At 37.3% G+C, this 25161-nt stretch overlaps 1 protein-coding gene across 2 annotated transcripts; it reads left to right on the top strand.

The window, feature by feature from the left end:
• The first annotated feature begins 979 nt into the window (after positions 1–979).
• Positions 980–24993, top strand: appl2 (adaptor protein, phosphotyrosine interaction, PH domain and leucine zipper containing 2). 2 transcript variants are annotated; one of them, XM_059334663.1, is made up of 21 exons: positions 980–1087; positions 3853–3951; positions 4549–4608; positions 5842–5913; positions 6903–6990; positions 8309–8350; positions 8441–8499; positions 9317–9463; positions 9958–10040; positions 10393–10545; positions 13954–14142; positions 14238–14280; positions 14545–14601; positions 17197–17291; positions 18100–18252; positions 18464–18516; positions 18637–18811; positions 19606–19642; positions 19974–20129; positions 21881–21928; positions 22592–24993. In XM_059334663.1, the coding sequence occupies exons 1-21, from the start codon at positions 1031–1033 to the stop codon at positions 22718–22720; spliced, it is 1995 nt and encodes a 664-aa protein (XP_059190646.1). In that variant the 5' UTR covers positions 980–1030; the 3' UTR covers positions 22721–24993. The 2 variants fall into 2 exon arrangements, with proteins under 2 accessions (XP_059190646.1, XP_059190645.1); XM_059334662.1 differs by lacking the exon at positions 19606–19642 and having other exon boundaries at positions 8309–8499; positions 18637–18710; positions 20080–20129; positions 22592–22730.
• The last annotated feature ends 168 nt before the right edge of the window (positions 24994–25161 follow it).

Raw genomic sequence — 25161 nt, 5'->3', positions numbered from 1 at the left:
CAGCCCATTAGACTGTTATTGAGACCTTAAATGTCTTCGTCTTCAGCCAAAGAAAACAAACAATTGAGACAATTTCAGTATTACATCTTTGTGTCATCTGCTTTCGAAGACTTCTTTCAGTGACTTCATCCTGAGATAATAAAGTTATCTCATCAACAACAACCTATTATCTGTCATATCTGTTCTCAGTTTGTAGAAGAAACAGGGTAAGTTACTACAGTTCAGTTAGTTATTTGTTTCAAGTAAGAAAACAAATTAAAAATATGTACGTCTATATCTATATAGATATAGATGTTTTTTTTGTCCTTTACACAAGATACCCAACTGTATATAATAAGATGAATTCATCAATATCAAAACTATATTCATATAATATAAAAAATATGACAATCTGAAAGGGTCAATCAGCCTTTTTAATACATTTTAAAGGCACTTTTTACTTGGAATTGAGAAGTTATTATACATCAATGTCAATTTCTGTACATTGCATTGTGTAAACACTGCCTCCAGCTCTGAAAAATAAATGTTCAACCTTTGGTCAACCGAGAATGTATGTTATCTTTGAGCCTTGAAATAGATAGTATTTTATTGTTGCGGTGTGATGTTGTGCAAATCAGATAATGTTGTAAGGATTTGTTCAAGTGACGAATATTGTATTTTGAAATTAAAAGGTGCATTTATTCAAATGTCCACACGGTGTCAGTGTTGATATTAAAATGGTCGAAAGTGGGCAAATTGCCTCTACTGTAATAGCAAATGAACCGCTAACTGCCCTTCATAGCGTCGATGTAAAACAATTTTTAGAAAAGAAGTTAAATAAATGCATAACTATAGAAATATCTACTTGAGAGTTAAAGTTTAGCTGTTTTTAAACTGGTTACTAGTTGCTTTTCACAGCTGTGGATGAGATCAGACTGGGCCCGCCTCCAACTGCTACGTGTTCCTCCCATCCGCGCAAGGGCTTCTGGGAAACCGAGTCCACGCTCTAAATAATTCAAGCTCCCATTCCTTCTCTTCCACCGCTAACAAGATGCCGGCCGTACATCACAAGCTGCTCCTGGAGGACGCCTTGCAGGACAGTCCTCAGGTAGGCCTGTGTGGGATTTTATCACGTTTAAAGACACAACTGTCACATTAAAAGAGGTTACGGGCGCTGAAGTTACCTCACGAGCCAAAACAATATCTCGTTCCGTTGTAGGCGGTTTCCACTGGTCAATGACAGCTCCCAGTTGACACATTGTTATGGGAATGTAATACCTTTGACAGGAGTGGCTTTGCCTCTCCGCTATAAACAATGTTGCCGTTTATACAGCTTACCATAAGTATCGGCGTTTATGTTTCTCTGTTGTGTTTACAAAGCTACCGCTCGTCACAAGCCTCCTATGTCTGATGATCTGGTGTCATTTAATACATATCATTATGGGAGATGTCACGACAATAGCTCAACCAGAATCACCATCCTGCAGTCTTTTTATTTTCCACTGTCGTATGAAGATAGATTTTGGGGCTAAGCCCTGCTGTGGAGCCGAACTGGGCCTGATTCACAGGATGTGGGAGGGGTTTCCATTATCGGACTCCACTGGAATTAGTCAATAGCTTGCAACAGGGCAGCAGTGTAGTGAATACCATATCGTCACCCTGTTAAAATAATCGCCTAACTCATACACAATACGAAAAACTTCACCAAAAGTGTAACATATGACATTTATTGATCATTTCACTCAAAAAGGATGTAACAAAGGATGGCTATTGGCATAGTAATAACACTGTTTGTAAATTATGTAACTTAAGATAAATAAATGACTTGTATCATGAGCATTAATGTTACTTCAAACTGTCATTAATGTTCATGACACATCCCATGTCATGTTTATGACACGCTCATGTCACCCTTATGTAGACACCTTTAAAATAAAGTGTTACCATATCTTGCTTAAGTCACAAAGGCATGTTCAAAAAATTGCCTAAGTCACATTTTATTTTGACTTAGGCATAATAAATTTGCTTAAGTCACACACTTGACATAGGCCATTATCTTAAAGGGGTAAAAATCACATGATCTGATCAACTGAGGATGTAGGCGATTTTACCATAGGTGGCCAGCGTCATGAGGAGATGATTTAGGAAAAAAAAAATTGACAAAAAATGACTTAGTCGATTATTTTAACAGTGTGACGATATGTTGTGTGCCTCATGCATGCATATCAGTGCTGGTGAAGTGAAATACAGGACAGTCTTTGTTATTAAGCACATCTTATGTGCCTGTAGTCTGTTGCATCACTCTTTTCCCAAACAGGGCTGACCTCTGATGGGTACTGCTTAAGTGCAACCCATGCTGCGGGGTCATTTCTCTCTTTTCAATTTTATGCTTCAAAGTGCCACTTCCCCTTACAATAAATAGGTCTAGTGTCTTTCTACCGAAAAAATGTAAAGATAGCCAAAGCAGAGGATGTTCCAGATAATTCCTTTTTGGGGTGAAAAGGCTCTCAAGCTTGCTGTGGTGAAAGTCAACTGAAATGAACTGTAAACAGACTATAGCCGCTGGGTGTGTTGCCCTCTGCTATATCTGCCCTGCCTTGCTGCACCTGTTTATGGAAACAGAACTACACCCAGACAGGATTCTCTCAGTTTGCATACCCAGCCTGCAGTAAAATCATTATGCCTTTAGTTTCACTTTGAAAGCTGCACTTCAATATGCCTCTGCATGCTGCGGCTAGCCTCATTACTTCCACTCAGTGGCTAATGTCCTTTATCCATTTCCAGCATTGTTCTAAAACATATACAGGTCCCAACCAAACCTCAAATTTTGTTTGTTTGTTTTATAATTTAGGTACAATGTTGTGATCCCTATACTGTTGTCCTGAAAGCAAACAAAAATGAACATTTGAAACAATATACCCAGCTTCACTTGAATTATCCTGATGTAAACATGGATGAACACATCCATTTGATCATCATGCTTTAAAGAAATCCTTAAACCCATTTGGAGCTAATGGTGGTCCAAGACCAATACACATAGTATGACACATAGTATGTACACATGATACACATAGTATACACATAGTATGATTACGGTTAGTGCTGCAGCTAACTGTTCATTTATTATTTTCAGATTTTTCAGTTAAAGTAAAAAATGCTCACTGTAATTTTATAGAGCCTAAGAAAAGACCTTCACATTGCTTGCTTTGTCTGACTAACAGTCCCAAATCCCCCAAATATTGGATTTCTAACATATATGGCCCTCTATGATATGGCCAAATGATTAAGAATCATTAATTTTGCTTGGAAAATTGTTTAAATCAATGAATGAATCTGTCATTAAAGAAGTTAAAGGACTGGTTCACAGTTTTTCAAATCTGGTTTAAATAGTCACAATAGTCAGGTGCCAACATGAACATTGAGACAGGTTTTGTCTACTTTAATGATTCCTGCTTTTCATACTGGCAGTTAAAAGTTTCTAATGCACTTCTAATGTAAGTGATGGAGAACAAAATCCAAGTTTACTAAATCCAAGTGTAAATGTGACTAAAAGTGCTGTAAATTTGGAAGATATCCATTTAATGTGTCAAACTTAGACTGCTGGGTCGTTTACAATTCAGAATGTAGTTGTTCACAGAATGAGGACTATGGATTTTGTCTCCCGTTAGGGTATCTCCATTAAAATCTCAGTAGCAGGGGGACAAGAGGAATGATCACAGCAAGTTATATCTGTTTCAATTTTAATCTTGGCACCAAATTATTGTTTTAGGACTGTGAACTAATTAATTCTCAATATTTAATTATACTATTTTCTCGTCTGTTTATCTTGTTGTTATATTCATCAAAAGAACTTATGAATGCTTTGTTCCACAGACTCGCTCCTTGCTCAGCGTGTTTGAAGAAGATGCTGGGATGCTTACAGATTACACCAACCAGCTGCTTCAGTCGATGCAGCGTGTGTTTGGGGCCCAGGTACGACACAAAACGCAAACAGATGCACATACACAAACTCTGTTCCCTTCGGTGTGTGGCTCTGTTAAACAGCCCCATGTGTGCAAACACAATCAAATGAGGAGGATCAGGAACAGGAACAGCCATAACTTAATGGTTGAATTTGGGGTTAAACATTTACACTATTGAACTACAGTAGAGCACTGTTTTCTTTTCAACTGACGAGAAGATGCTGCTTTTGACTAGACAAATAGCAAACTGGGATGTTATACACTCATATTTGCAACTGATGCATGCAAAGTAAGATTGAAACACTATGTAGCAGTAGTTTTGACTTTGCTGTTCTTTGTTCCCTGTGGAAGATGGGTCTGAAATGTTGCATTGACAATAAATGCTTCAATTTCACCTGACAACATCCACAACTTACACAACATGACATCAGACCTTGTCTGGAACAAAAGTTCACCAGCAGAGTTGGCATTTATATGACCTCATGATTTTTTTTTAAATTTCATTTGAACTCTGTTTCACCTGTTGTTTATCAATTTCCTAATGTTGAAGCTACCGGCGGTAATGCAGTCTATTAATATTTTTTTTCCCTCTATCTGCCCTCTACAGAGTGAGATGGGCTTGGCAACAGAGCAGCTCTCACAGCAACTTCTGGATTATGAGAAGAAAGTAAGTATGGGAAGCCATGATCAAGGCCATCATTTCCACAGGGGGATTCTACTGCTTACACTTCTATTGCTTGAGGTTGATTTTACCACTGCACTCTCTCTGAACCTTGTTCTCTGACCGGCCAGCATCCATAGTCCAGATAAGAGGAGAGGATAGTTGATAAAATGCTTGATATGCTGTGTAAAAGTTATTTGTCTTTGCTCAAAGCAATGAGCTTAATGAGACAGACAGAGTTGTGTCTTTTATTAGCAAAAATATAAAATATGTTAATCTTTCATAATATCAATATAAGTAAAGATAATGGTAAAACATATCGACAAGAAATCTCAAAAAACATGCCGAATGCTCAAAATAAAATAACAAAATAAAATAAAAAATTGGAAAAACATTTCGCAAACCCATGAAAGTTAAAAAAATCTAAATAATCCAAGTCCTTGATGAGTGAAAAACTATGTGTTGAAGTCTTAAAATTAATTAGGAAAATTTAGGAAATTAAAGAACAATAATAAACCCAATATACCTGCAAAAATTATATACAAACCAGAAATAATAAAAACAGCAAATTCATATATAAAAATAAATACAGTAGTATATGATGGTTACTCAACCATAATAATATTAAGAATATAAGCCATTTCTAAACAATAGCTGAGTGATACCTTATTTACATATTTATGCATATACACCCACATAAACACATAGAGGAACCGGCTAGTGTGTCTGAAATACAAAAACAGAGAAACAGCCATTGGTATTATATTGTCATTTAAACTTTTTTTGGAGTTTGCATGTGTCTGCCACACCTTGACTTTGCATGTGTGTCTTAAAGAAATCCTTGTGGCTGAAATAACCTTGAAGCAGAAGTGCCTCTCTGCTGTTAATCGATCATAGGGTCTTGTTTTATGCAGCCAACATGAACTATAAAAAGTCAACACAGCAGGTTTATTAAATAATGCTGAAAAAGAAAGATATGGAACACATTTTGGATTGCAGAGTGGATGTTCGGAGGAAGAAAATGTAATAGATACACCTTTTTAGCGCCTTTAAACAAGACTTAAAACTCTGCATCTTACCACGGGGTTTATTAACATCTTTGGCCTGATTCCATGAAAAGGATGCGCCAGAATTTCTAGCAGAATATGCATTTTTTCTTTGCACCTACTGTTGGCTGGGTCCATGCTACATTATGCAGTTGGTTAAAACATGTTTCCCCTTCCTTCTTCTCCTGTCTAGAATTTTGCCCTTGGAAAAGGTGATGAGGAGGTAATCACCACGCTGCAGAACTTTGCCAAAACTGTAGGGGAGGTGAGTTTCTGTCTGTGTTTTGTGTGTTTTGTGTGTTTTGTGTGTTGTGTGTGTGTGTGTGTGTGTGTGTGTGTGTGTGCGCACTCAGCAGAAGAGAAGAGTGATCATCTACTGTGCTGCACTGTAGTTGGTTGCTTATCAGGTTTCAAAGGATATTGCACCTGTGCTCCCTGAGTATCCTGGTGAAAATGACCCCAATGAAAAGACTTGAGCATTATCCTCCCCGTAAGACCGTTACTGATTGTATACTGCCACTTAGAGGGGTGCAGTGAGGTGGATATGATGCCTATCACACCGGATGGATGGCTTGAGTGAGGCATCGGTGGGTGAATGGATGGATGGATGAAGGAGGAGTGTGTAGGTTGAGGTATATAGACAAAACAGATGGGCCTGTCACTGTCAGATATGGGGGTCCACAATCCTGCCCAGTCAGCACTCAACAGGATTTAGGACACAGCAATCCACTCACACATATGCTCAGAGGACACAGGTTGATTGTTTGCGTGACCTTTACCTCATGATTTACGGAGTAGAACTCATTTCACAGTGAGAATTAGGCCTACCGCTGCACCAAATCCTGTGAACTTTAGCACTTGCTAAATCGTTCAGATTAAACCGGATGTGAGCTTGTTGTGAGTGTAGCTTGTTGATAAGCATAGAAAATTACAGCAGGATTTTCATGTGTGTGCGATATGCTGTCCTTTTTCCAATATCAGAGCAAACAGAAGGTTTTATTATTCCCTTCTAGAAATGTACTGTTCCACAATATGGGCTTTTTATGAAGTAGCAGACGCATTGTCTGCAGTTATGCACCCATTTCACTGAAAATGTTGCTTTCCAGCTTGCAGCAGAAATAACAGGCAGCAAATGTCACTGTACATAGTAAAATAAATTAAAAATCCCTCAAGATGTTTGGCAAGGATGCTTTTTCTGTTTATGTCCTAGTGCAGTGTTTGATATTTTTGTCTAATCTGTTTTGTGTCTTCCAGCTGAACTCGCTCCACTCTGAGCTAGCCAACCAGATGGCTGACAGCATGGTTTTCCCCTTGATCCAATTCAGAGAGAAAGACCTGACAGGTAACACCACACACAACACATCATAATACACTATTGTCTTTTTTACATGTTTTATGTCTTTATTACCGAGTTAACAGTGGAAATATGACAGAAAATGAGGAGTGAAAGAATGACTGGCAACAAACGGACCCAGCAAACTTTGTAGATCATGATCATGTCAGATCATGTCAGTGCCTTAACCCCTAGTCAAGTAGACTCCATCATAACACAGTATTGACACGTTAATTTATTCACTGTAATACTTATGTACCTGACATAATGAGAGAAAACAACAATATTCATTCTAAAAAGTTGTTGTTGCCAATTTGATTAACTGTCTGCCAAGCAGTGTTGTCAGGAAAAAGTTAAGAATAAACACCTCAGTTACACCCAGCTGCAGGATATTGTTATAAACCAAACGGCTGGCAACTATAATAAGATTTAACAAAATGCTCTCCAGGAAAAAAAATGGCTGATAACTGCTAGCTTGTCAGAGAAGATGGTGTTTTGCTTCCCATGTGTTTTAGTTAGAGGGGATGGTACTTGGTCAAGAACAGGCTTTCAGGATCTCAAGCATCTCTCTGAGGGAACTAACAAACATTGAAGCAGCAGGACAATGAGGTAGAATGGGGCTTGCTTGGCAAGCAAATGCAGCAACCCAAACTGACAGTGCATACAAACAGTGATTTAAGTAGTTTAACAACAAGTTGAGGAGAACAACAGGTGTGTGCCCAGACAAATTATAACCTGTGTTGTGTACACTGCAAATTATTTGGTTCTTACCAAGATAAAAAAAAACTTGGATTTAGAAGTGTTAGATAATTTATCTTGTTTTAAGAGTTCATTTCTTATTTTAAGTGTTCAACTTTATGCTATAATCTTATTTCTAGATTTAACTATCTTAATTCAAGAAATCTTGTCAAGTGAAATCATCTTGCTGCATGGACAGACAATTTCACTTGTTTTGAGTATCTTTTCCCTCAGATTTAGTGTTGTTATCTTGTTTTTAGACACCCTGTTTTTGCAGTGTATGTGCGTACCCGGTGTGTTATGTCAAATTGTGTAATTTTCTGCTTTTGTATCTACGCATAGAAGGTGCCCCACCATTTCTCCACCTAAATACCACTGAGTAGTGGTGTAACCAATGTAAAAGCAAAGAGATTTTCAAAACAAAGCTGAAAAAACGAAGAAATGCTTAGGATTCAGAATATAAAACCATTTTGTCAACCAACAGCTATAGTTATCTGCTTTAAGCAATAGTGTATTTTCTGTTTTAATTTCCAGTTGTGGATTTATTTGAGGTATTCTAACAAAACTCACTATACATTAACTGTTTCAGAGATAAGCACACTGAAGGAAATATATGGCATTGCAACTGACGGTAAGTACAAAATCCTAACCTGTTCAAGAAAACAATTTATATTTAGAAATGACTGTCTGATCCTCACATCCTGTCTCTCCTTTTCCGCAGAGCATGAGGCAGCTATGGTCAAATACAGCCGATTGCCCAAGAAGAAGGAGAATGAGAAGGTAGAGTCGCTGTGAGGCGCTTTCTCTGCTTGACTGAAAAAGCTTTTTTCTCATTGATCACAAGCTGTAAAAGGCCTTACTGTGCAGTAATACTCCGGTAATGCAGTGGGAGTGTTTTATAAGCATTTGAAATACAAATGGGTGTAATTAAATATTCGTCTACTGCCAGGCCCCAGTGTAACAACAACCTTGCACTAGAATGGCTGCATAGATAAGATTCCTCTGTTATTTGCTGTTATTGAATGTGCCTGTATGTCTTCTTGGACCTACAAGATAATGTGACTGCATTGCTTATTTGTATGTGTGAGACAGGTGGCCAACTGTTTGCATATGTATGAGTGTGTGTTCAGAGCTTGATAGTGAGTTTGTGCTTGACATGTTTTTTTAATGTGTGTATATATACAGTACAGGCCAAAAGTTTGGACACACCTTCTCATTCAATGTGTTTCCTTTATTTTCATGACATCATCAAAACTATTAATGAACACGTGGAATTATGTACTTAACAAAAAAGTGTGACATAACTGAAAACATGTCTTATATTCTAGTAAGCAAAGGGTGGTTACTTTGAGGAATCTAAAATACAAGACATATTTTCAGTTATTTCACACTTTTTTTGTTAAGTACATAATTCCATATGTGTTCATTCATAGTTTTGATGCCTTCAGTGAGAATCTACAATGTAAATAGTCATGAAAATAAAGAAAAACGCATTGAATGAGAAGGTGTGTCCAAACTTTTGGCCTGTACTGTATATATATATATATATATATATATGTCCTATGTATCATCATGTTTAACCCTGTCACCTGAACAGCTGAAGTCAGACTTGGTGAAGGAGGTGGCCTACACTAGAAGGAAGCAGCACTCGGCCTCACTGCAGTATTACTGCGCCCTCAATGCCCTGCAGTATCGTAAGCGAGTAGCCATGCTTGAGCCTATGCTGGGCTACACACAGGCACAGGTACTTAGCAGCTGTTGATCTACAAACTGGGTCACACCACATTATCATATCAGTATTCAAAGTCAGTATCCAGAAATGAGAAGCAATTTCCTCATTGGAACTGATTTAGTTTACAAAGGGCAGTTGTCAGTGTGCAGCGTGTCAATGCAATAAAAACTACTGAGAAACATTGTGTTCTTTTAATAAAAAGCCTCAGTCTGAGGCAAGAGTTGCAAGAAGTAGCAAAAATGCAAAACACATGTTGGTTTTTGCTTTTCACATGTGAGGATATGTTACTTTTCTTTCACATATATATGATAGCAAAAGATCATAATTTTCTTCAATTTTACAGACAAAATGATTACTTGGAAAAAAAAGGGCAGATTAAAAGATAATACAAATAATCATTCCAACATGTGACCAAGTTCTGTTTCTATACATTTCTTTTGCATAAAAGTACAACTGTGGAAGCAAAATACAAGATTGTTTGCACTAAATGATCTGTTATCTCTCAGATCAGTTTCTTCAAGAAAGGCGTTGAGCTGGTGTCAAAGAAGATGGACAACTTTCTCTCCTCTGTGTCCAACATGACTCAAAGGTAAAGACAGTCACATTACCATTCATTTTAATGTGTACAGTAATTGTGATGAACCGTAGCTTTTGCATTAACAGTACAAACTACTTTGGTTTGGTGTGTATGATCTGAAACAGGAATGTTCTGCAACATTTCCATCTCTGCAAATATTCCGTTTTTTTGGTCAGCCTTTTCAGGCAATGCTACTGTAATTTTACAGAATAATACTTAATGATAATATTAATTCTAATAATGATTAGCATCCATATCTGAAAATCCGGTATTTCAATGCTAAATTTGGAGGAAGATTAAAATTTCAGAATGTCAATTTTGATTGAATTTTGATTGATTTTGCCTGTACGTTTCTCCTGTCTAGTATCCAAACCCAGCTGGACTCGGAGGCAGAGTCCATGCGTGCGACCCAGAGGGAGCTTCTGTCTGTGGAGGACACTGTCTATATGCTAGATAAGGAAACTGAGCCTGTCAATCGCACGCTTATCCAGAAGGCTGGCTACCTCAACATAAGGAAGTAAGATTAATTGCACTCATTAGGGCTGTATCTTAAATCTAAGGGAGGCTTCCTATTCACACAGCGCTCCTTGCTAGTCGATATGTTAAGGGGTGTCTTTGGTGAAAAAACAGCTGAGGAACACGCTTCAAATCTGTCCTCATTTTGTGACAATTTAATGATTTGTTAGGTAATTAAGTGCAGTCAGTATACAGCGGTTGCATTAAGTCTTAAATCTCTATATAACCAAAGACAAAGAAACACAACAAAGGAAATATAACTGCTTTTCTTGCTGAAGTCCAAATACGTATGAGCACAGTAAACAATAACTCTGTCACAGCAGACAAGGTGGGTCAGGTAACATGTCGACAGTGTGCGCTGTCAGCTTATTGCGGAGTGGATGTATGAGGAGGGAAACTTCCTTAATGGCTTCAGGGGGTAGAACTGCAGCGTAGCCCGCAATGTGATTTAGTGAAATGTCAGAGCTGTCAAACTCTGTCTCTCGCTCATATACATCCAAAGTCTTTGACAAATGTCTGTGACACCAGAGAAAAGGTTTCCACAGTATGCCATTCTGTTTAATGACACACACCGCCAGCAGCCTCAAACGCTTGTCAAATGCTGAGTCCAGAGAACATTTGCTATTTCGAATGGTTTCTTAATATTAACGGTGTGAGTCACCCATGGCAGCATAAGCCATTCACTACGATATTAATCAAAGGAAATTTATCTGTTAATATTTTTCAAAAGGAATGTACATGAGGAAGGCTTGCTGATGAGCAATTTAAATGAGTCATACACATGTCACTTTGTTTTGAAACTCGGTGGGTCAGAATTAAATTGTATTGGTTTTTTTCACAGCAGCTGTGGCCAAAGGCAACATGTTTTTTTGGTCGTGGCGGGTCTGTCCGTCCGTCCATTCTCTTGAAAACAATGTCAACACCTTGCAGGAATTTCTTTAAAGTTGTGTCACATAGCCACCGTTTCTTCACAGCACTGTGTCAGCACTGGAGAATGCTGAAATCCAGCTTGTTTATACATTTTTTAAGCAGTCGCCTTCATTTTGGACGGCACTAAGCACAGGATGCAACAGCAGTGCCTTTGCAAAGTTGATAGCAGAGATAGAAGAGCGAGGATGGCACGTGAGGGATGCAACAAATGGCAGACTTATTCTCACAGTCTACATCTAATGAGTCAGTCTGATGTGGTGCCGTCGTCCACTTCGATTCAAGTCCCGGCAGCCCGGGTTCGAATCCGGCTCGAAGCCCTTTCCTAAATGTCTTTCCCTCTGTCTGCCCCCTTTACGCATTAACAATGAAGCCAAAAAATGGCTTAAAATCACTTTAAAAAAGAATGATCACATTTCACACATTAGGCTAAAATGATGAAGTGATAACATTTTATATCAAAAGCTCAACTTCACTGAAACATCATTATGTTCTGCAAAAACACATTTCTGGCCAATATTCAACACAATAATTCAGGAACAGAAGGGGAGTTTGTGACCATATTTCACATTTGGTCGGATACTGAATTGGTGACGCTAATCTTGGGCGCCCATCTTGAAACTGTGTAGATCTCCTGTGCTGCAGGATTAAAGATGTCCGTGATGCATCTACATTTAGAATTTGTAGCTTCTTTGCAGAAAGCACTGTTTACCGTCATGGCTTCACATTTGTGTTTTATCCGAATCAGCTTTATTGGCCAAGCATGTGAACTTATGCTTACAAACAAGTAGGCATGCAGCATAGCAAGAACAGCAAAGCTTAACAAAGTATAACCAATTTTATTCATATATCACAAATAAAAAGTTTGAATCAAGAGGTTTCACAATCTGTGCAGCAAATGACATCCTCTATTCCTGAGCCCTCGACTCTGATAAGATGAGAAGAACATCTCCCAGGCTTTGATCTTGTCTTTTATCCTTTCGTCTGCAACAAGCTGCCAATCTGCTGTAGCTCGTTGTAGAGAGGGTGAGAAGAGTTATCCAAGATGGCTTTGATTTTGTCTCTTGTCCTCCTCTCCACCACTGACTCCAGACTATCTAATTCCAACCTGATTACTTGGATTGTTGACAAGCCTTGGTACCCCCACCTCAGCAGAGATACCAATATTTGTTATGTCAGTTCTCAGTCTTTAAATATAACACCACTCCCTGGATGATATGATAAAATATAAATAATTAGGGCCATATATATATATATATATATATATATATATATATTTATTATTATTATAATTCTAAATTAAAAAGACAGTTTGCAGAATCAAACCATTAAATTATAGCCATTTGGATTAAATGTTTAGGAATAATTGGTCAACACTGAGCAGTTTTTGCTGTCTCTCTATACAAAGTGGGGATTTTAGATAATTTAGATAAGTTGATAATGTCCTCATTGGTCAGTGTTGCTGCCACAAGGTTCCCAGACTGACTCATGCTCACTTATTGCGGCAGCAAAATACAAGATGGCAGTGCCTTGATGACGTCAGTCAAGTTTCATTATATATATTCAAGGTTCATTCCATATATTCGAGAATTCATTATATATATTCAAGGTTCATTCCATATATTCGAGAATTCATTATATATATTCAAGGTTCATTCCATATATTCGAGAATTCATTATATATATTCAAGGTTCATTCCATATATTCGAGAATTCATTATATATATTCAAGGTTCATTCCATATATTCAAGGTTCATTCCATATATTCGAGAATTCATTATATATATTCAAGGTTCATTCCATATATTCGAGAATTCATTATATATATTCAAGGTTCATTCCATATATTCGAGAATTCATTATATATATTCAAGGTTCATTCCATATATTCGAGAGTTCATTCCATATATTCAAAGATTAATTTCCTGAACGGCATGCCATAATATATATATATATATATATATATATATATATATATATATATATATATATAAGATTATATAGATTAAAATGTCCAGTTTCTTTTCAAATACAATGGCTCCTTGAAGTAAGAAACATACATTCAGAGAGTAGTTCAACAAGCATGGTATCATTTATTAATAGTAATAATAATAAGAGAATTGATGGACGACATAAGAAACATTTTATTTCAGTTCACAACCTGGTTGATAACGTCACAAGTTTGTTTTTTTTCACATTTTAAAAACTTATTTGCATTTTAGTGAATATATTCTTTACAAAATTTCTGTGACAAAGACAAAAAAGATACTTCTTGCATTTCTTTAATTTGAACTCATTTGTAAGCCAGATGTGAGTGAGTAATTTCCATCTCATCTGGCCTTAAATCCATGACATTCTTGCTCTAATGTAGCCTAATCCTTCACAAACTTTCCATCATGTTGCTGTTAGGGTTTTTGAAAATCTCATCCTTTAGTTGTAACCTTTATTCACACTTTCTGCCCCTTCTTTTCTGTGCTTCAGTAAAACAGGCCTAGTGACAACAGCCTGGGACCGCCTGTACTTCTTTACCCAAGGAGGGAACCTCATGTGCCAGCCGCGGGGGGCGGTGGCGGGGGGCATGGTGCTGGACCTGGACAACAGCTCTGTCATGGCTGTGGAGTGTGAGGACAGACGCTACTGCTTTCAGATAACTTCTCCATCAGGCAAAACGTACGTACACTTTTCTGCACATCCATTAAAGAAAACATGCATGAGATATTGGACTTATCTTATTCAGTTCTCTCCATTGTCATTAATGCCTCCAGGTCAATGATTCTACAAGCTGAGAGCAAAAGGGAATATGAAGAAGTAAGTTTGAAAAGAGGCCGTTCAAACAGTTGTTTTTGGTCTATGTTGTTTTACATCTTCATCCCAAATACATCTGTTGGTAAAAGTATCAGTCATATAACAGTGGAGGAGCTGTCGAGACTTATCTGTGTGTTTTTCATACTTGGTTTTGTGCTTGGACACATCTGACTGGCCTGTCACAGCTGGTATCAGTCAAGTGATTTCAGGCGGCTCACATCTGAACTAGAGGAAGTCTTAATGTGAATCTCTGTGTTTCTTTCTCAGTGGATTTGTACTGTGAACAACATCTCCAGACAGATCTACCTGACTGACAACCCAGAGGTAATACACGCACACACACACACACACACACACACACACACACACGCACACACACTGTAAGTTCAAAAAACAAACAAAACACCTAAACCAAAAATATTTTAGCACTAAATTTGAAAGATTTAATTCATCTTGGTAGTTCGATATTTCACAGCCTGATCAAATCACGACAATGATGATTTGTTGTTCCACATTTGTTGTTTTCTTTTAAAGAGAAGAGAAATACAAAGTAATGGTGTTGCTCCAGTACTGTCACGTAGACTCCCCTCCCTCCTTCCTCTGAAGTGTCTCACAGCTGTTGTTGTCTTAAATACTTTTCTATCCTGGAATCTTGAATGTTTGCAGGAGGGTTTGCTCTTTGAAAATGTTTATTCTGTAAAATATAGATTCTTCAGAGTCAGACTATTTCTGCAGGAAAAATAAATACATGAAAGACAGAGTTATTTCAGGGAAGGCAATAGTCTGTCTCTGAAATAACTCTGTCTTTCACATATTTATTTTTCCTACATGATAATCACTTAGTAGTTTACCATAAAGTAAGTAGACTCGCATTGCCAGACTTATCTCCACACTTCCTATTAAGAGTTGCGGCAGTGCTGGAGAAAGGTCTGGTTGAATGGACCCCGTCATAGTTTTGCATAGAGGGAAAACAGGATACTGAAGGCAGGCTTGATGCACAGTCCATACGCATGAGTCCACACAAAAAAGTTGGGACATTGTCAAAAACATAAATAGAACAGAATGTGATTATTTACTAATCCCTTTGCAGCAATTGAAAACTGTACATAGACAATAAATGGGTAACACTTTACAATAACAACTAAATTATGTTTATAGATGGTTTATAAACCAATTATTAACCATTTACAAAGTGCTATAATCTTTAAATGTTTTCAACCGATTTCTTAAAGGTATATGAATCACTTCAAAATCATTAACATACTTAATATGGTGTTAAAAATGTTATTTTGAGAACAACTAAAACTATTAATAAACTATTGATTATAATTGAATTGTTTGTTAATGGTAAAGTAACTATAAACTTACATTAATGTACCAACTATTTGCCATTTATAAATTATTTAGTTAGTTAAACATTCATAAAAATATGTATTTACCATTCTAAATGGCCTATATATGGTTTATAAGTGATGATTAAACACTAATAAACTATCTGTTTACCATTTATAAAGGATGGTTATTGTAAAGTGTTACCAATAAATGTAATGTTCAAACTAATAGACATTTGTTTTTGTAAATGTACATTCTGAATTTGGAATTTGATATGTTCTGTTTTTATTTACATTTTACACATGATCCCGTCCCCTTCCTGCTTCCTGCTCCCTGACTTCTGGTGCCCTTGTATGCTACATGCCTGTAAAGATTTGGGACTGTATTTTGCACAGTTTTGGTGCTATCATGTTGACAAAATTTGTCCCCGGATAGAGAGACAGATATAAACACATGAAAGCCGGTTCTGTGGTATGTGCTGCTACAGTAGGTGTCCAAGTCCACATTTTCTTATGATGACACATACACACAGACTCACAAGTTGAAAACAATGCCAGCCACACGTGTCACGACTGGTAATGAAACATATGTAATGAACAGTGAATGGCTCCTACAGCTGGGATGTAAGCACAGTGCACCAAGCAGCAAATAGAAAATGATTTGAGACATCACTCATTTACATCGTTCATCTAGTTGTCGTGAAAGTTGTCAATGCGGAAAATTGCCGTCATTCTCTCCTAGTGTGAGTGTTTGTACAAAACAGCATGAAGTCACCCTCATTTGTTAACAAACAAACATCTAGTTAGTGATATGTTTCCTGTTGCCACGTTATTGTCTCGTCTCCTCCCTTTGTGGCCTTTAATGATTGTTCTATTGAAAAAGGAATTGAGCATTCTTGTTGTTGACACTAATTTGATTAAAAAGAACACAATGTACAGAGGAAGCTTGCGCTCCAATAAATTCTTGATTCAAACACCCTCTATTATATTTGACAGCTTTTATTTTGAAATGCTAATTTTGAAATTAAAGCATGTATTACAAGTCAGATTAATTTATTTTTCCATTTTATAAACATTTTTCAATGTACAATCTAATTTAAGTGATTGTATTCAATGTTTACTTTGTAAAATATGTTTTTTAAACATTATGACATGCCTAAGAAGACTAATGGATTTCTTACTACTTCCTTAATGTAGCAAAGGAACTATTCTTGTCCCCAAAGCATTAAATGATACATGTCGGGTTCTGGAAATTATAAGAAAGACTCATTTTGGACCTTAGACCTTCAATAATTTTCTTTACTTGGAAACGTTTTTTTTTTTTTTTCATATGCCTCTGTCATAATTACTTTCTAACCCCCTTCTGCTTTTTCTTTGTAGTTTTCGGCTCCACATGTCTCCCCATTCTTGTTTTCACTTGTTATGGGATCACTAACTAAATAAAAACTTAATTTAAAAAATAGTTGTGGTTTAGCATTTTAGGCATATTTACACACTATACACAGTGTTCTGGTTTTAAAAAATGACTCACCCACCAATAGAGAGATGCAACAATGTCTCTTGATGATACAATGTTTCTTGTGGTTAGGCTGTGGCCATCCGACTGAACCAAACTGCCATCCAGGCGGTCACCCCCATCACCAGCTTTGAGAAGAGACCAGAGGGCTCGCCCAACCCTGACAGGTCAGAAACGCTACATACTGCATCCTCTCCTGAAGTTTATAATTAAATGCTTGTGGCAAGTCTGAAGAAAACTGAGGATTATCATGCACCATCTTTTTGATTTATGCTGACATCACTTACATTGTATTTGCTTTTGGAGTGGATCTCGTGGCCTGTGTGGACACCAAGGTTATAATAGTTTGGGATTTTTCATTAATTTTAGTTTTAATTTCGTTGTGAATTTTTGTTTTCAAATTCAGTTAGTTTTAGTTAGTTTTTAGAGTGAGTTTGCTAGTTTTAGTTTAGTTTTTAGTTTTTGAAAATGCTTAGTTTTAGTTTAGTTTGTATTAGTTTTAGTGTTAGTTTTAGTTTTTTTATAATGGGTATGTGCCTTCATTTCCTTTGGTTTATCCATCTTAGCCCCAATAAGGTTATTAACTCTTACAGTTCGGGGTGTTTTGTATTTTGGTTGGAGTGTAAACATCCCAGTCTCAGTAAACATATTTACCATGTGTTGCATGTTTAAATAGAAACACTGAATTATGTATGAAAAAAGTTGACAAAGACGAAAACTAAGGACATGTTCACTATAATTTTAGTTAGTTTTAGTTAGTTTTGTAACCACACAATACAGTTTCAGTTAGTTATCGTTTTTTTTAAAAACTCTTGTTTTTATTTTTATTTCAGTTAACGAAAATGTTTTTTCAATTTTAGTTTTCTTTATTTTGTTAGTTTTCGTTAACTATAATAACCTTGGTGGACACCAGAAACAATAGTTTAGACTTTATTTTGTCAATTCCCTCATTTTCATCTTGTCTCATTCCTGCAGAGCGAAACCAGGAGGTGTTCACGTTACCGGTGGGTCCCAGAAGACCGGGGCTGCTACAGAACCAGAAGACCTGATAGCCCCTGGGACACCCATTCAGTTTGACATCATGCTGCCAGCATCCGAGTTCCAGGACCAGAACAGGGCTGGGGGAAGGTGAGGGAACAACTGGGACAGGAAGTTTGTGTGGGTGCATGTTTGTGAGAGACGGCCATGAACGGCTCATACTGGCTGATGATGACGCTAATTTCCTGAAAGTTGTCTCTTAGTGGTTATTACATAACATCCAAGAAGCTGAAGGCTTTCAAATGGCTCAATGGAGGCCTTTAATTTTTTTTTGTCGGTGTGTGTGCTCCCTTCCTGGCAGACGCACAAATCCATTTGGAGAAACAGACGATGACTGTTCAACAGAGAGTGACGGTAACCATTTTCCTCTTCTATATGCACCTGAATGGTCCAAGGACAGTTCAGCGTGTGCATTGCTAATGCTGCTGACATGTTTGTGTGTTGTGCGTGGGTGATGTTTGTGTATTTCCGCAGACTCCCTCCTGCAGCAGGTATTCGCTGTGCGCTTCCAAGGCTCAATGGCGGTGCGCTGTGGCAACAATCAGGAGGTGATCTACGAGGCCATGAGACAGGTGCTGGCTGCCCGAGCCATCCACAACATCTTCAGGACCACCGAGTCCCACCTCATGGTCACCAGCAGTAGCCTCAGGTAGATATAGATCACATATTTATCAACTGTTTTTTGGCAATTTTTCTGGCAATATAGATAGAAAAGGCCCAATCAATTGCTTCAATTATTGTTTTTCTGCCAAGCAAGCTTTGATGATGTCCGTACTTTAACAGGGGCGGTCTGTGGGTCTGAGATGGTATTGCAAAATATTATACCTTTTATAGTTATGTACCAAAGCTATGGAAAAAAACATATTATGGTATATTTATGGGGCTGTTTTATATTGCTGTTCTTTGTAGAGAAACCATTATTCTATAATGCTTATAGTCTGTTGCACTGCCTCCCAATATTTTCTACTTCCATTTACAAAATGTATTTAATTTTGGTTCAAATCTGTCTTCACAATTAAATCAACTACAAGAAAACTTTGTGATAGTCTGAACACTATCTTAAAAATATTGTCGTACACCTCAAACTTTCATTCCTCAAACTTCTAGTTTTATACCTTTGTGCACAAAAACCTGATGTACAAAATCCAAGGTTACTAGTGAATACCAATTGGAAAGCTGATGTTCTTTTTATCACTGCCTGAAAACAACAATGAGAAAACCTTGTAGCAAGAACCTCCTGGAGTCTAACTAAACATATATGTGTGACAAACTGTCCATCAGAAACATGTGCTATTGAGCTGTTGTATAACGCCAGAAGGCTAAATCTCTTACAAATGTTTAAATTGTTCAAGCTGAACACCACAGGAACAACCAGACAAATCTGAATTCAAAGCAAATACAACTGTTTTTTTAATAAAAGTCTATATTTTGTCTTCACACCAGGTTGATCGATCCTCAGACTCAAGTTACAAGAATCAGTGTAAGTATGATTTAAAGATCGAGCCAACAAGAGTTTTTTTTCTCTTTTTTAAGACATAAACATTAGCTGTTATCTTATTCTCATTATATCATCAGATTTTACAGTGTAAGAGCATGGTTACAATAAAATAAAATGTGCATAATTGACCAAAACATGCCATAAGACCAAATATTGCTTATGTCTTTTACCCCCCACAAGACATTGAAAATATGCAACATTTCCTATATTCAGGGACTTAAAATCTCTTGGAAATGTACAGACCATTTGCAACCCTTTCAACTACTATCACATTTTTTTTTAAATTCTCTCCATCACTTCTCTCATTTCTCAGTTCCAGCTTGGAGAAGTGTGTCAGTTTGCAGCCCACCAAGAGAACGGGAGGCTGATGGGGTTCGTGGTTGAGGGCAGAGACTGGAGCGACGGAGACGAGGAGGGAGAGCCGTCATTTAGCGCCTTTATCTTCGAGAGCAACACGGAGGGCGAAAAGGTTGATACACCAAAACACTGAGGCTTTTTCAAGGGGGACAAACATGTTAACTGATGCACAAATGAACAACATGATATACTATGACGTTTTTTTACGCAAATTTAACGACATACCATACGATTACGGTACTTTTTTATATGATTTTGAACGGCATGCTATACAATGATTTTTTTATTCCATATTGAACATTATACCATGACATATTTTGTGATTAAGAACAACATACATACACACAACTTTGTGACATAATCAGTGATGCCGGTAACGCGTTAATTAGTAACGCGTTACTCTAATATGACCACGAGTAATCTAACGCGTTACTATTTCCAAACCAGTAATCAGATTAAAGTTACTTATCCAAGTCACTGTGTGCGTTACTATTTTTTGTCATTTTCCTTACTAAAACGATATATTTGCTTTCTTCTTGCGACTCGGGGAGCGACGTCGATCGGCGGTTTTGCAATCTATTTTGCGGGTAAAAATGGGTTTGGGTGGGTGGATAAAATTGGGCTGTTTTCGGATCAGTTCTGCGGGTTTTTGAAGCCGAAACACGGGCACTTCAGATCCTTTTTCTGCGTCCCTCTGTTCAGCAGGCAGCAGTCTCACTCACTCATTCACTCACACACACACTACAGCTCTGGCTGACGTGCCCCCTAAACTCACAACAGACACTCCCACTACCTTCAGGCTACGTTAAGTCAATCAGTAAGGATGACTATATGGCGCTTTATATCCAACACAATCATGATCTAGTCTGTCCTTAGCCTACAAAATAAAGTTTGAGAAATGTCTGCATGGAGCACAGCTGCTTACAGGTGTGCAGCTGACAGGTGTGCAGCTTACAGTGACAGTTTCCTCATCGCTACCTGAGCCACCATCCGATCCTCCTCCTTCAGTTTTTGCCCGTACGCGCCCGGTATCTCATCTCTTTCTCTCTTGCGATTCACACAGCACAGCTGGACAAAGTGGTCTATAACTGCCGTTTATATGCAGCAGTCAATATGATCGCTATTGGCAGTCCGGGGTATAAATGCTCAGAGTTTGTTTCATTTTAATATAACCATCAAACACATATATTTAGGAAAAGTCGCCGACTGAGAGACATGTAGTTTTAATGTAAACGAAGTTATTTATAAAAGAAAAACCCAAATGGTCTGTGAGACTGTCTTGGCCGTTCTAGGTTATTTTTAAAAAAAAGAGAGTATTTATTTTTAAGTAAAGTCAAGAAAGACTGTCTTTATTTTATTTTTTATTTTTAAAAAAAAGAGAGTATTTATTTTTAAGTAAAGTCAAGAAAGACTGTCTTTATTTTATTTTTTATTTAAAAAAGAGTATTTGTTTTTAAGTGAAGTCAAGAAAGACTGTCTTTATTTTATTTTTTATAAAAACATGTATTTTTTTCAGGAAATTGTTTTTAAGTTTGTACGTTACTGTTAAAAATACACTTCCAATAAAATGAGTATTGGCAATTTAAAACTGGTTGTCATTTTTATGCTGAGGCGGCGAGGGGTTGTTGTCGGCAGCTGCTGAATGTAACTAATAAAGTAACTGGTAATCTAACTTAGTTACTTTTAAAATCAAGTAATCAGTAAAGTAACTAAGTTACTTTTTAAAGGAGTAATCAGTAATAAGTAATCAGATTACTTTTTCAAGGTAACTGTGGCAACACTGGACATAATATACTATGACTTTCTCTGTTGTAACGAGTGTACCCTGTATATTAATTTTTATTTTCTTGTTTTTATTCACAGATATGTTACACCATAAGCTTGGCGAAGGACATTACAGAAGCAAAGAAGGTATCGTTATCAAAGAAACATAACAAACCTATTCTTGTTTAAAGGCAAAACCCATTACTTGGTTTATGATTAAGCTGTTGATTTTTATGCCATAAGCAAGAGGTTAGGTTCAGGTTTTATAGTTTCATGATACTGAATCACAGTAGGTTTTTAAAAACAAACAAAAAATAATTGGGAACAGTTCCACTACACTTGGTAAACATTTTATCTCCTAAGAGCCTCCAGATGAAGTTGATAAATTTAATTTATGTATTGCCACAAGGAATTTAAACACAGACACAGAATAATACATTATTTCTAAGCTGGATTCAGCAATTGTTCAGCATGGTTACATTTAATCATGGATTATCAGATACAGAAACAAAAATCCAAAAGATAACATGTTAAAGTGAAAACACTCATGACATGTCTCAAGCACGGTCCCAAGACGATAAAAGACAACGAAAACACAAAGAAGCGTAAGACATTTAACATAAAAACAAAAAGAAAAACAAGCCTGAAACCCCAAAACACCTCACCAAAATATACGATAATATAAAATAACAGTTAAAATCAGTTATTTCAAATTTCACTCAAAACCTGTTACCCTATTTCATACCTGACTTCTATGAGCCCCTCTCATATTTAAATACCTGATGTGATGTCTGTTCCGTTTTTTACAAGGACCCAGAAGCCTTGGCCCAGCTGATGAAAAACATGCCTCTAACCAACGACGGCAAATTCCTGCTACTGGAGCCTGAGCCGGGTGACACATCTAACGGAGCAGAAGAAGACCTGGAGTCTGAAGCCTAGACCCAGAAGGACCAAAAAACAAAACAAAGACTTTAGCCCAGGAGAGAAGGCTTTCCCTGGATGAAGGTGTCATCATGACCCGCTAGCCCTAACTCCGGTACTGTAACATCCATATTAGAGAGTGTAGTTCACCTCCACTTACCCTGTGTTATTAGGTCTCCAGTTTTTTTTGCTGTAATGAAAGCAGAAGATGCTGGCAGGAGGTTTCCTGGACCAAAAAGCTCTACTAACGGGCACTCCGTTAGTTCTGCTCTTCTATTGTCAGGCTGTAGCTTGGGTCTTTGGATTTGAAGTTGTTTTTACACCACTGTGGGTGGTACTTCCATCAAAAGGGACTCTATGTAGGTACTGATTGTGTTTCATTGTCTGCTAATATCCGCAGCCACCCAACCGAAGGTGGAGAGTCTTTCATTTTAGGTTTACCTTAATTTTTTCAGGTTTACATTATTTGGAGTCTGTTTGGAGAGTTAATTCCTTTACTTTGTTGTAACTTGTATGTAAGGCTCTTATGCAACTTATGCGTTTGTTTTTCATTTATTCAATTATTGCCGTTCTAGCTGATAAATAAGGCTTGATGGCTACATAATGCACTAATTGAGACATTGAAGGATCTAAGACTTTTAAGACAACGAAACTATTAAGATATATTAAAACCATGCCAGTTTGTTTTATCTGCAGAGCAGTGACCGTTGCATTGCTTGTTATTGTTGTTATTTCTTTGTGAACACATGTCCTGAAGCAGTGGACACAACTGGCATGAGACTAAAGGTTTATGTTCATTCTGCAGCCAAGCTACCATGAGGCAACACAGTCATCCTGGCATCCTTTGGCATCCTGACTATCTTAAAGGGAAACTTCTGTATTTTTCAGACCAGATCAAGCGAAAGCTAATAAAAAAAAAGTTATTTCTTTGTAGGTTATTTTTATTAATGTGTCAGGCACTTCTGATAACATCTGAGCCTGTAAGTGAAAAAAACAAGCACTTTTAGTGGACGTACATTAGTACATTTTGAGGCTGCCAGCTGCATCGTTCTAGCTCAATACTGGACAATTTTTATTTTTAAAAGTCTCTCGTTAAGAGTCTCTTGGAAAGCTGTGGTTGACATGTACTGAAATTTCCCTTTAAGCATTCCGATTAAACCGAATTAAAGTAATATTTTATGTATTTTCTGTACAAACCAAGTCTTAAGATGATCTGTATGCAAGATCCTCCTTGAGCAGTCCAAATATTCTTGAGTAAAATCAGTATATTACGCTACAGTTCCTGAAAGCCTGTGTAAATATGAACCGTCCAAGTGTCTATACTATGTTTAATCAGAGTTGGCTGTATTAAAAGCTTTGAGTCTATATGCTAGGACTGATGCGGTGCATGATTAAATGATGGCGTTCCCTCTCAGTCCCTTCACAGAAGATTAAAAGCTCTGAGCGCTGAGCCGTAATACTAAAAAAAGGAGAAAAAAAAAATCTCTGAAATGTTTCAGTAACGCATGTAGGCAGACCACAGTGGGGTATTATGTACTCACTGAAAAGCTACTTGCTCTTTGCTTCCACATAATACTCAACAGAACAGAAAAACTGAAGGTAGTGATTGATTCATGAAACTCTGCCTTCACTCTTGATCCCGGCGCAGATATCTTCCATTTCTAATCTCAATGGACAGTGGAAGCCCGTGGTGCACTATGAATGTTTTTGTACTGTGTATTACAGACGAGGTCAAAACCACTGACTTGACGTTGATCGTGAAAGTTACATTGTGTTTACCAGTGCGTTTTCTTGTCTGCTTGCTTTTTCTACTCTTCATCTGAGCTCTTGGCAGAGTCACATGTTAAACAAGGATTACATGTGGATATTTCACTGAGGACTGCCTGCTTGACTGGTGAAATGATTTGGTTTGATTATGTTTAATTGCTCTTGACATTGCTCATTGTAATCAAAAGGAAAACTTTGACATTTGGGTCATGTTCTTATCTGCTTTCTGGTGTAGAGTTGGATGAGAAGATTTATATTACTCACACCCTAGAGTGGTAATGATAGTCTCATCGAATTCTCCAACAGCAGAGATCAGATTTCCCTAAATGTCAAACTTTTGCTTTAAGTCATAACAGTTACCTACTTTTCTTTCTGTTGCCTGATGTAAATACATATCGGAAGGTTTTCTGATGCTATTAAGCAATTTTTTGTCCATCCAAAAGACTTATACCCTTCTTCCTCGGATGATGGTTGAGATGCTTCAATCACATCATTAATAAAACTACAGAAATGCATAAACATGTGCATAAGTCAACACAAGTCTGAGGTTTATTTGTGTTTGACCTACACAAGCTAGTGCCTGAGTTGTTCCTCTGATTGATGGCAGAAAGAGTTTCTCCAACTTTACCATCCAGTAAAGAAACCAAATCCTCTTATAGCGGCCTGCTGCAGCCCATTACACTTATTACAGC

The sequence above is a fragment of the Centropristis striata genome, chromosome 6 (assembly GCF_030273125.1).
Source record: "Centropristis striata isolate RG_2023a ecotype Rhode Island chromosome 6, C.striata_1.0, whole genome shotgun sequence".
Lineage (NCBI taxonomy): Eukaryota > Metazoa > Chordata > Actinopteri > Perciformes > Serranidae > Centropristis > Centropristis striata.
The sequence above is the reverse complement of the archived record's forward strand: the minus strand, read 5'-3'. Positions and strand labels throughout refer to the sequence as shown.

Coding starts and splice junctions, on each gene's coding strand:
- appl2 (XM_059334663.1), top strand. CDS start 1,031: ATGCCGGCCGTACATCACAAGCTGCTCCTGGAGGACGCCTTGCAGGAC. Junction 5,914..6,902: donor TTGCCAAAACTGTAGGGGAG/GTGAGTTTCTGT, acceptor TGTGTCTTCCAG/CTGAACTCGCTCCACTCTGA. Junction 8,351..8,440: donor ATATGGCATTGCAACTGACG/GTAAGTACAAAA, acceptor CCTTTTCCGCAG/AGCATGAGGCAGCTATGGTC.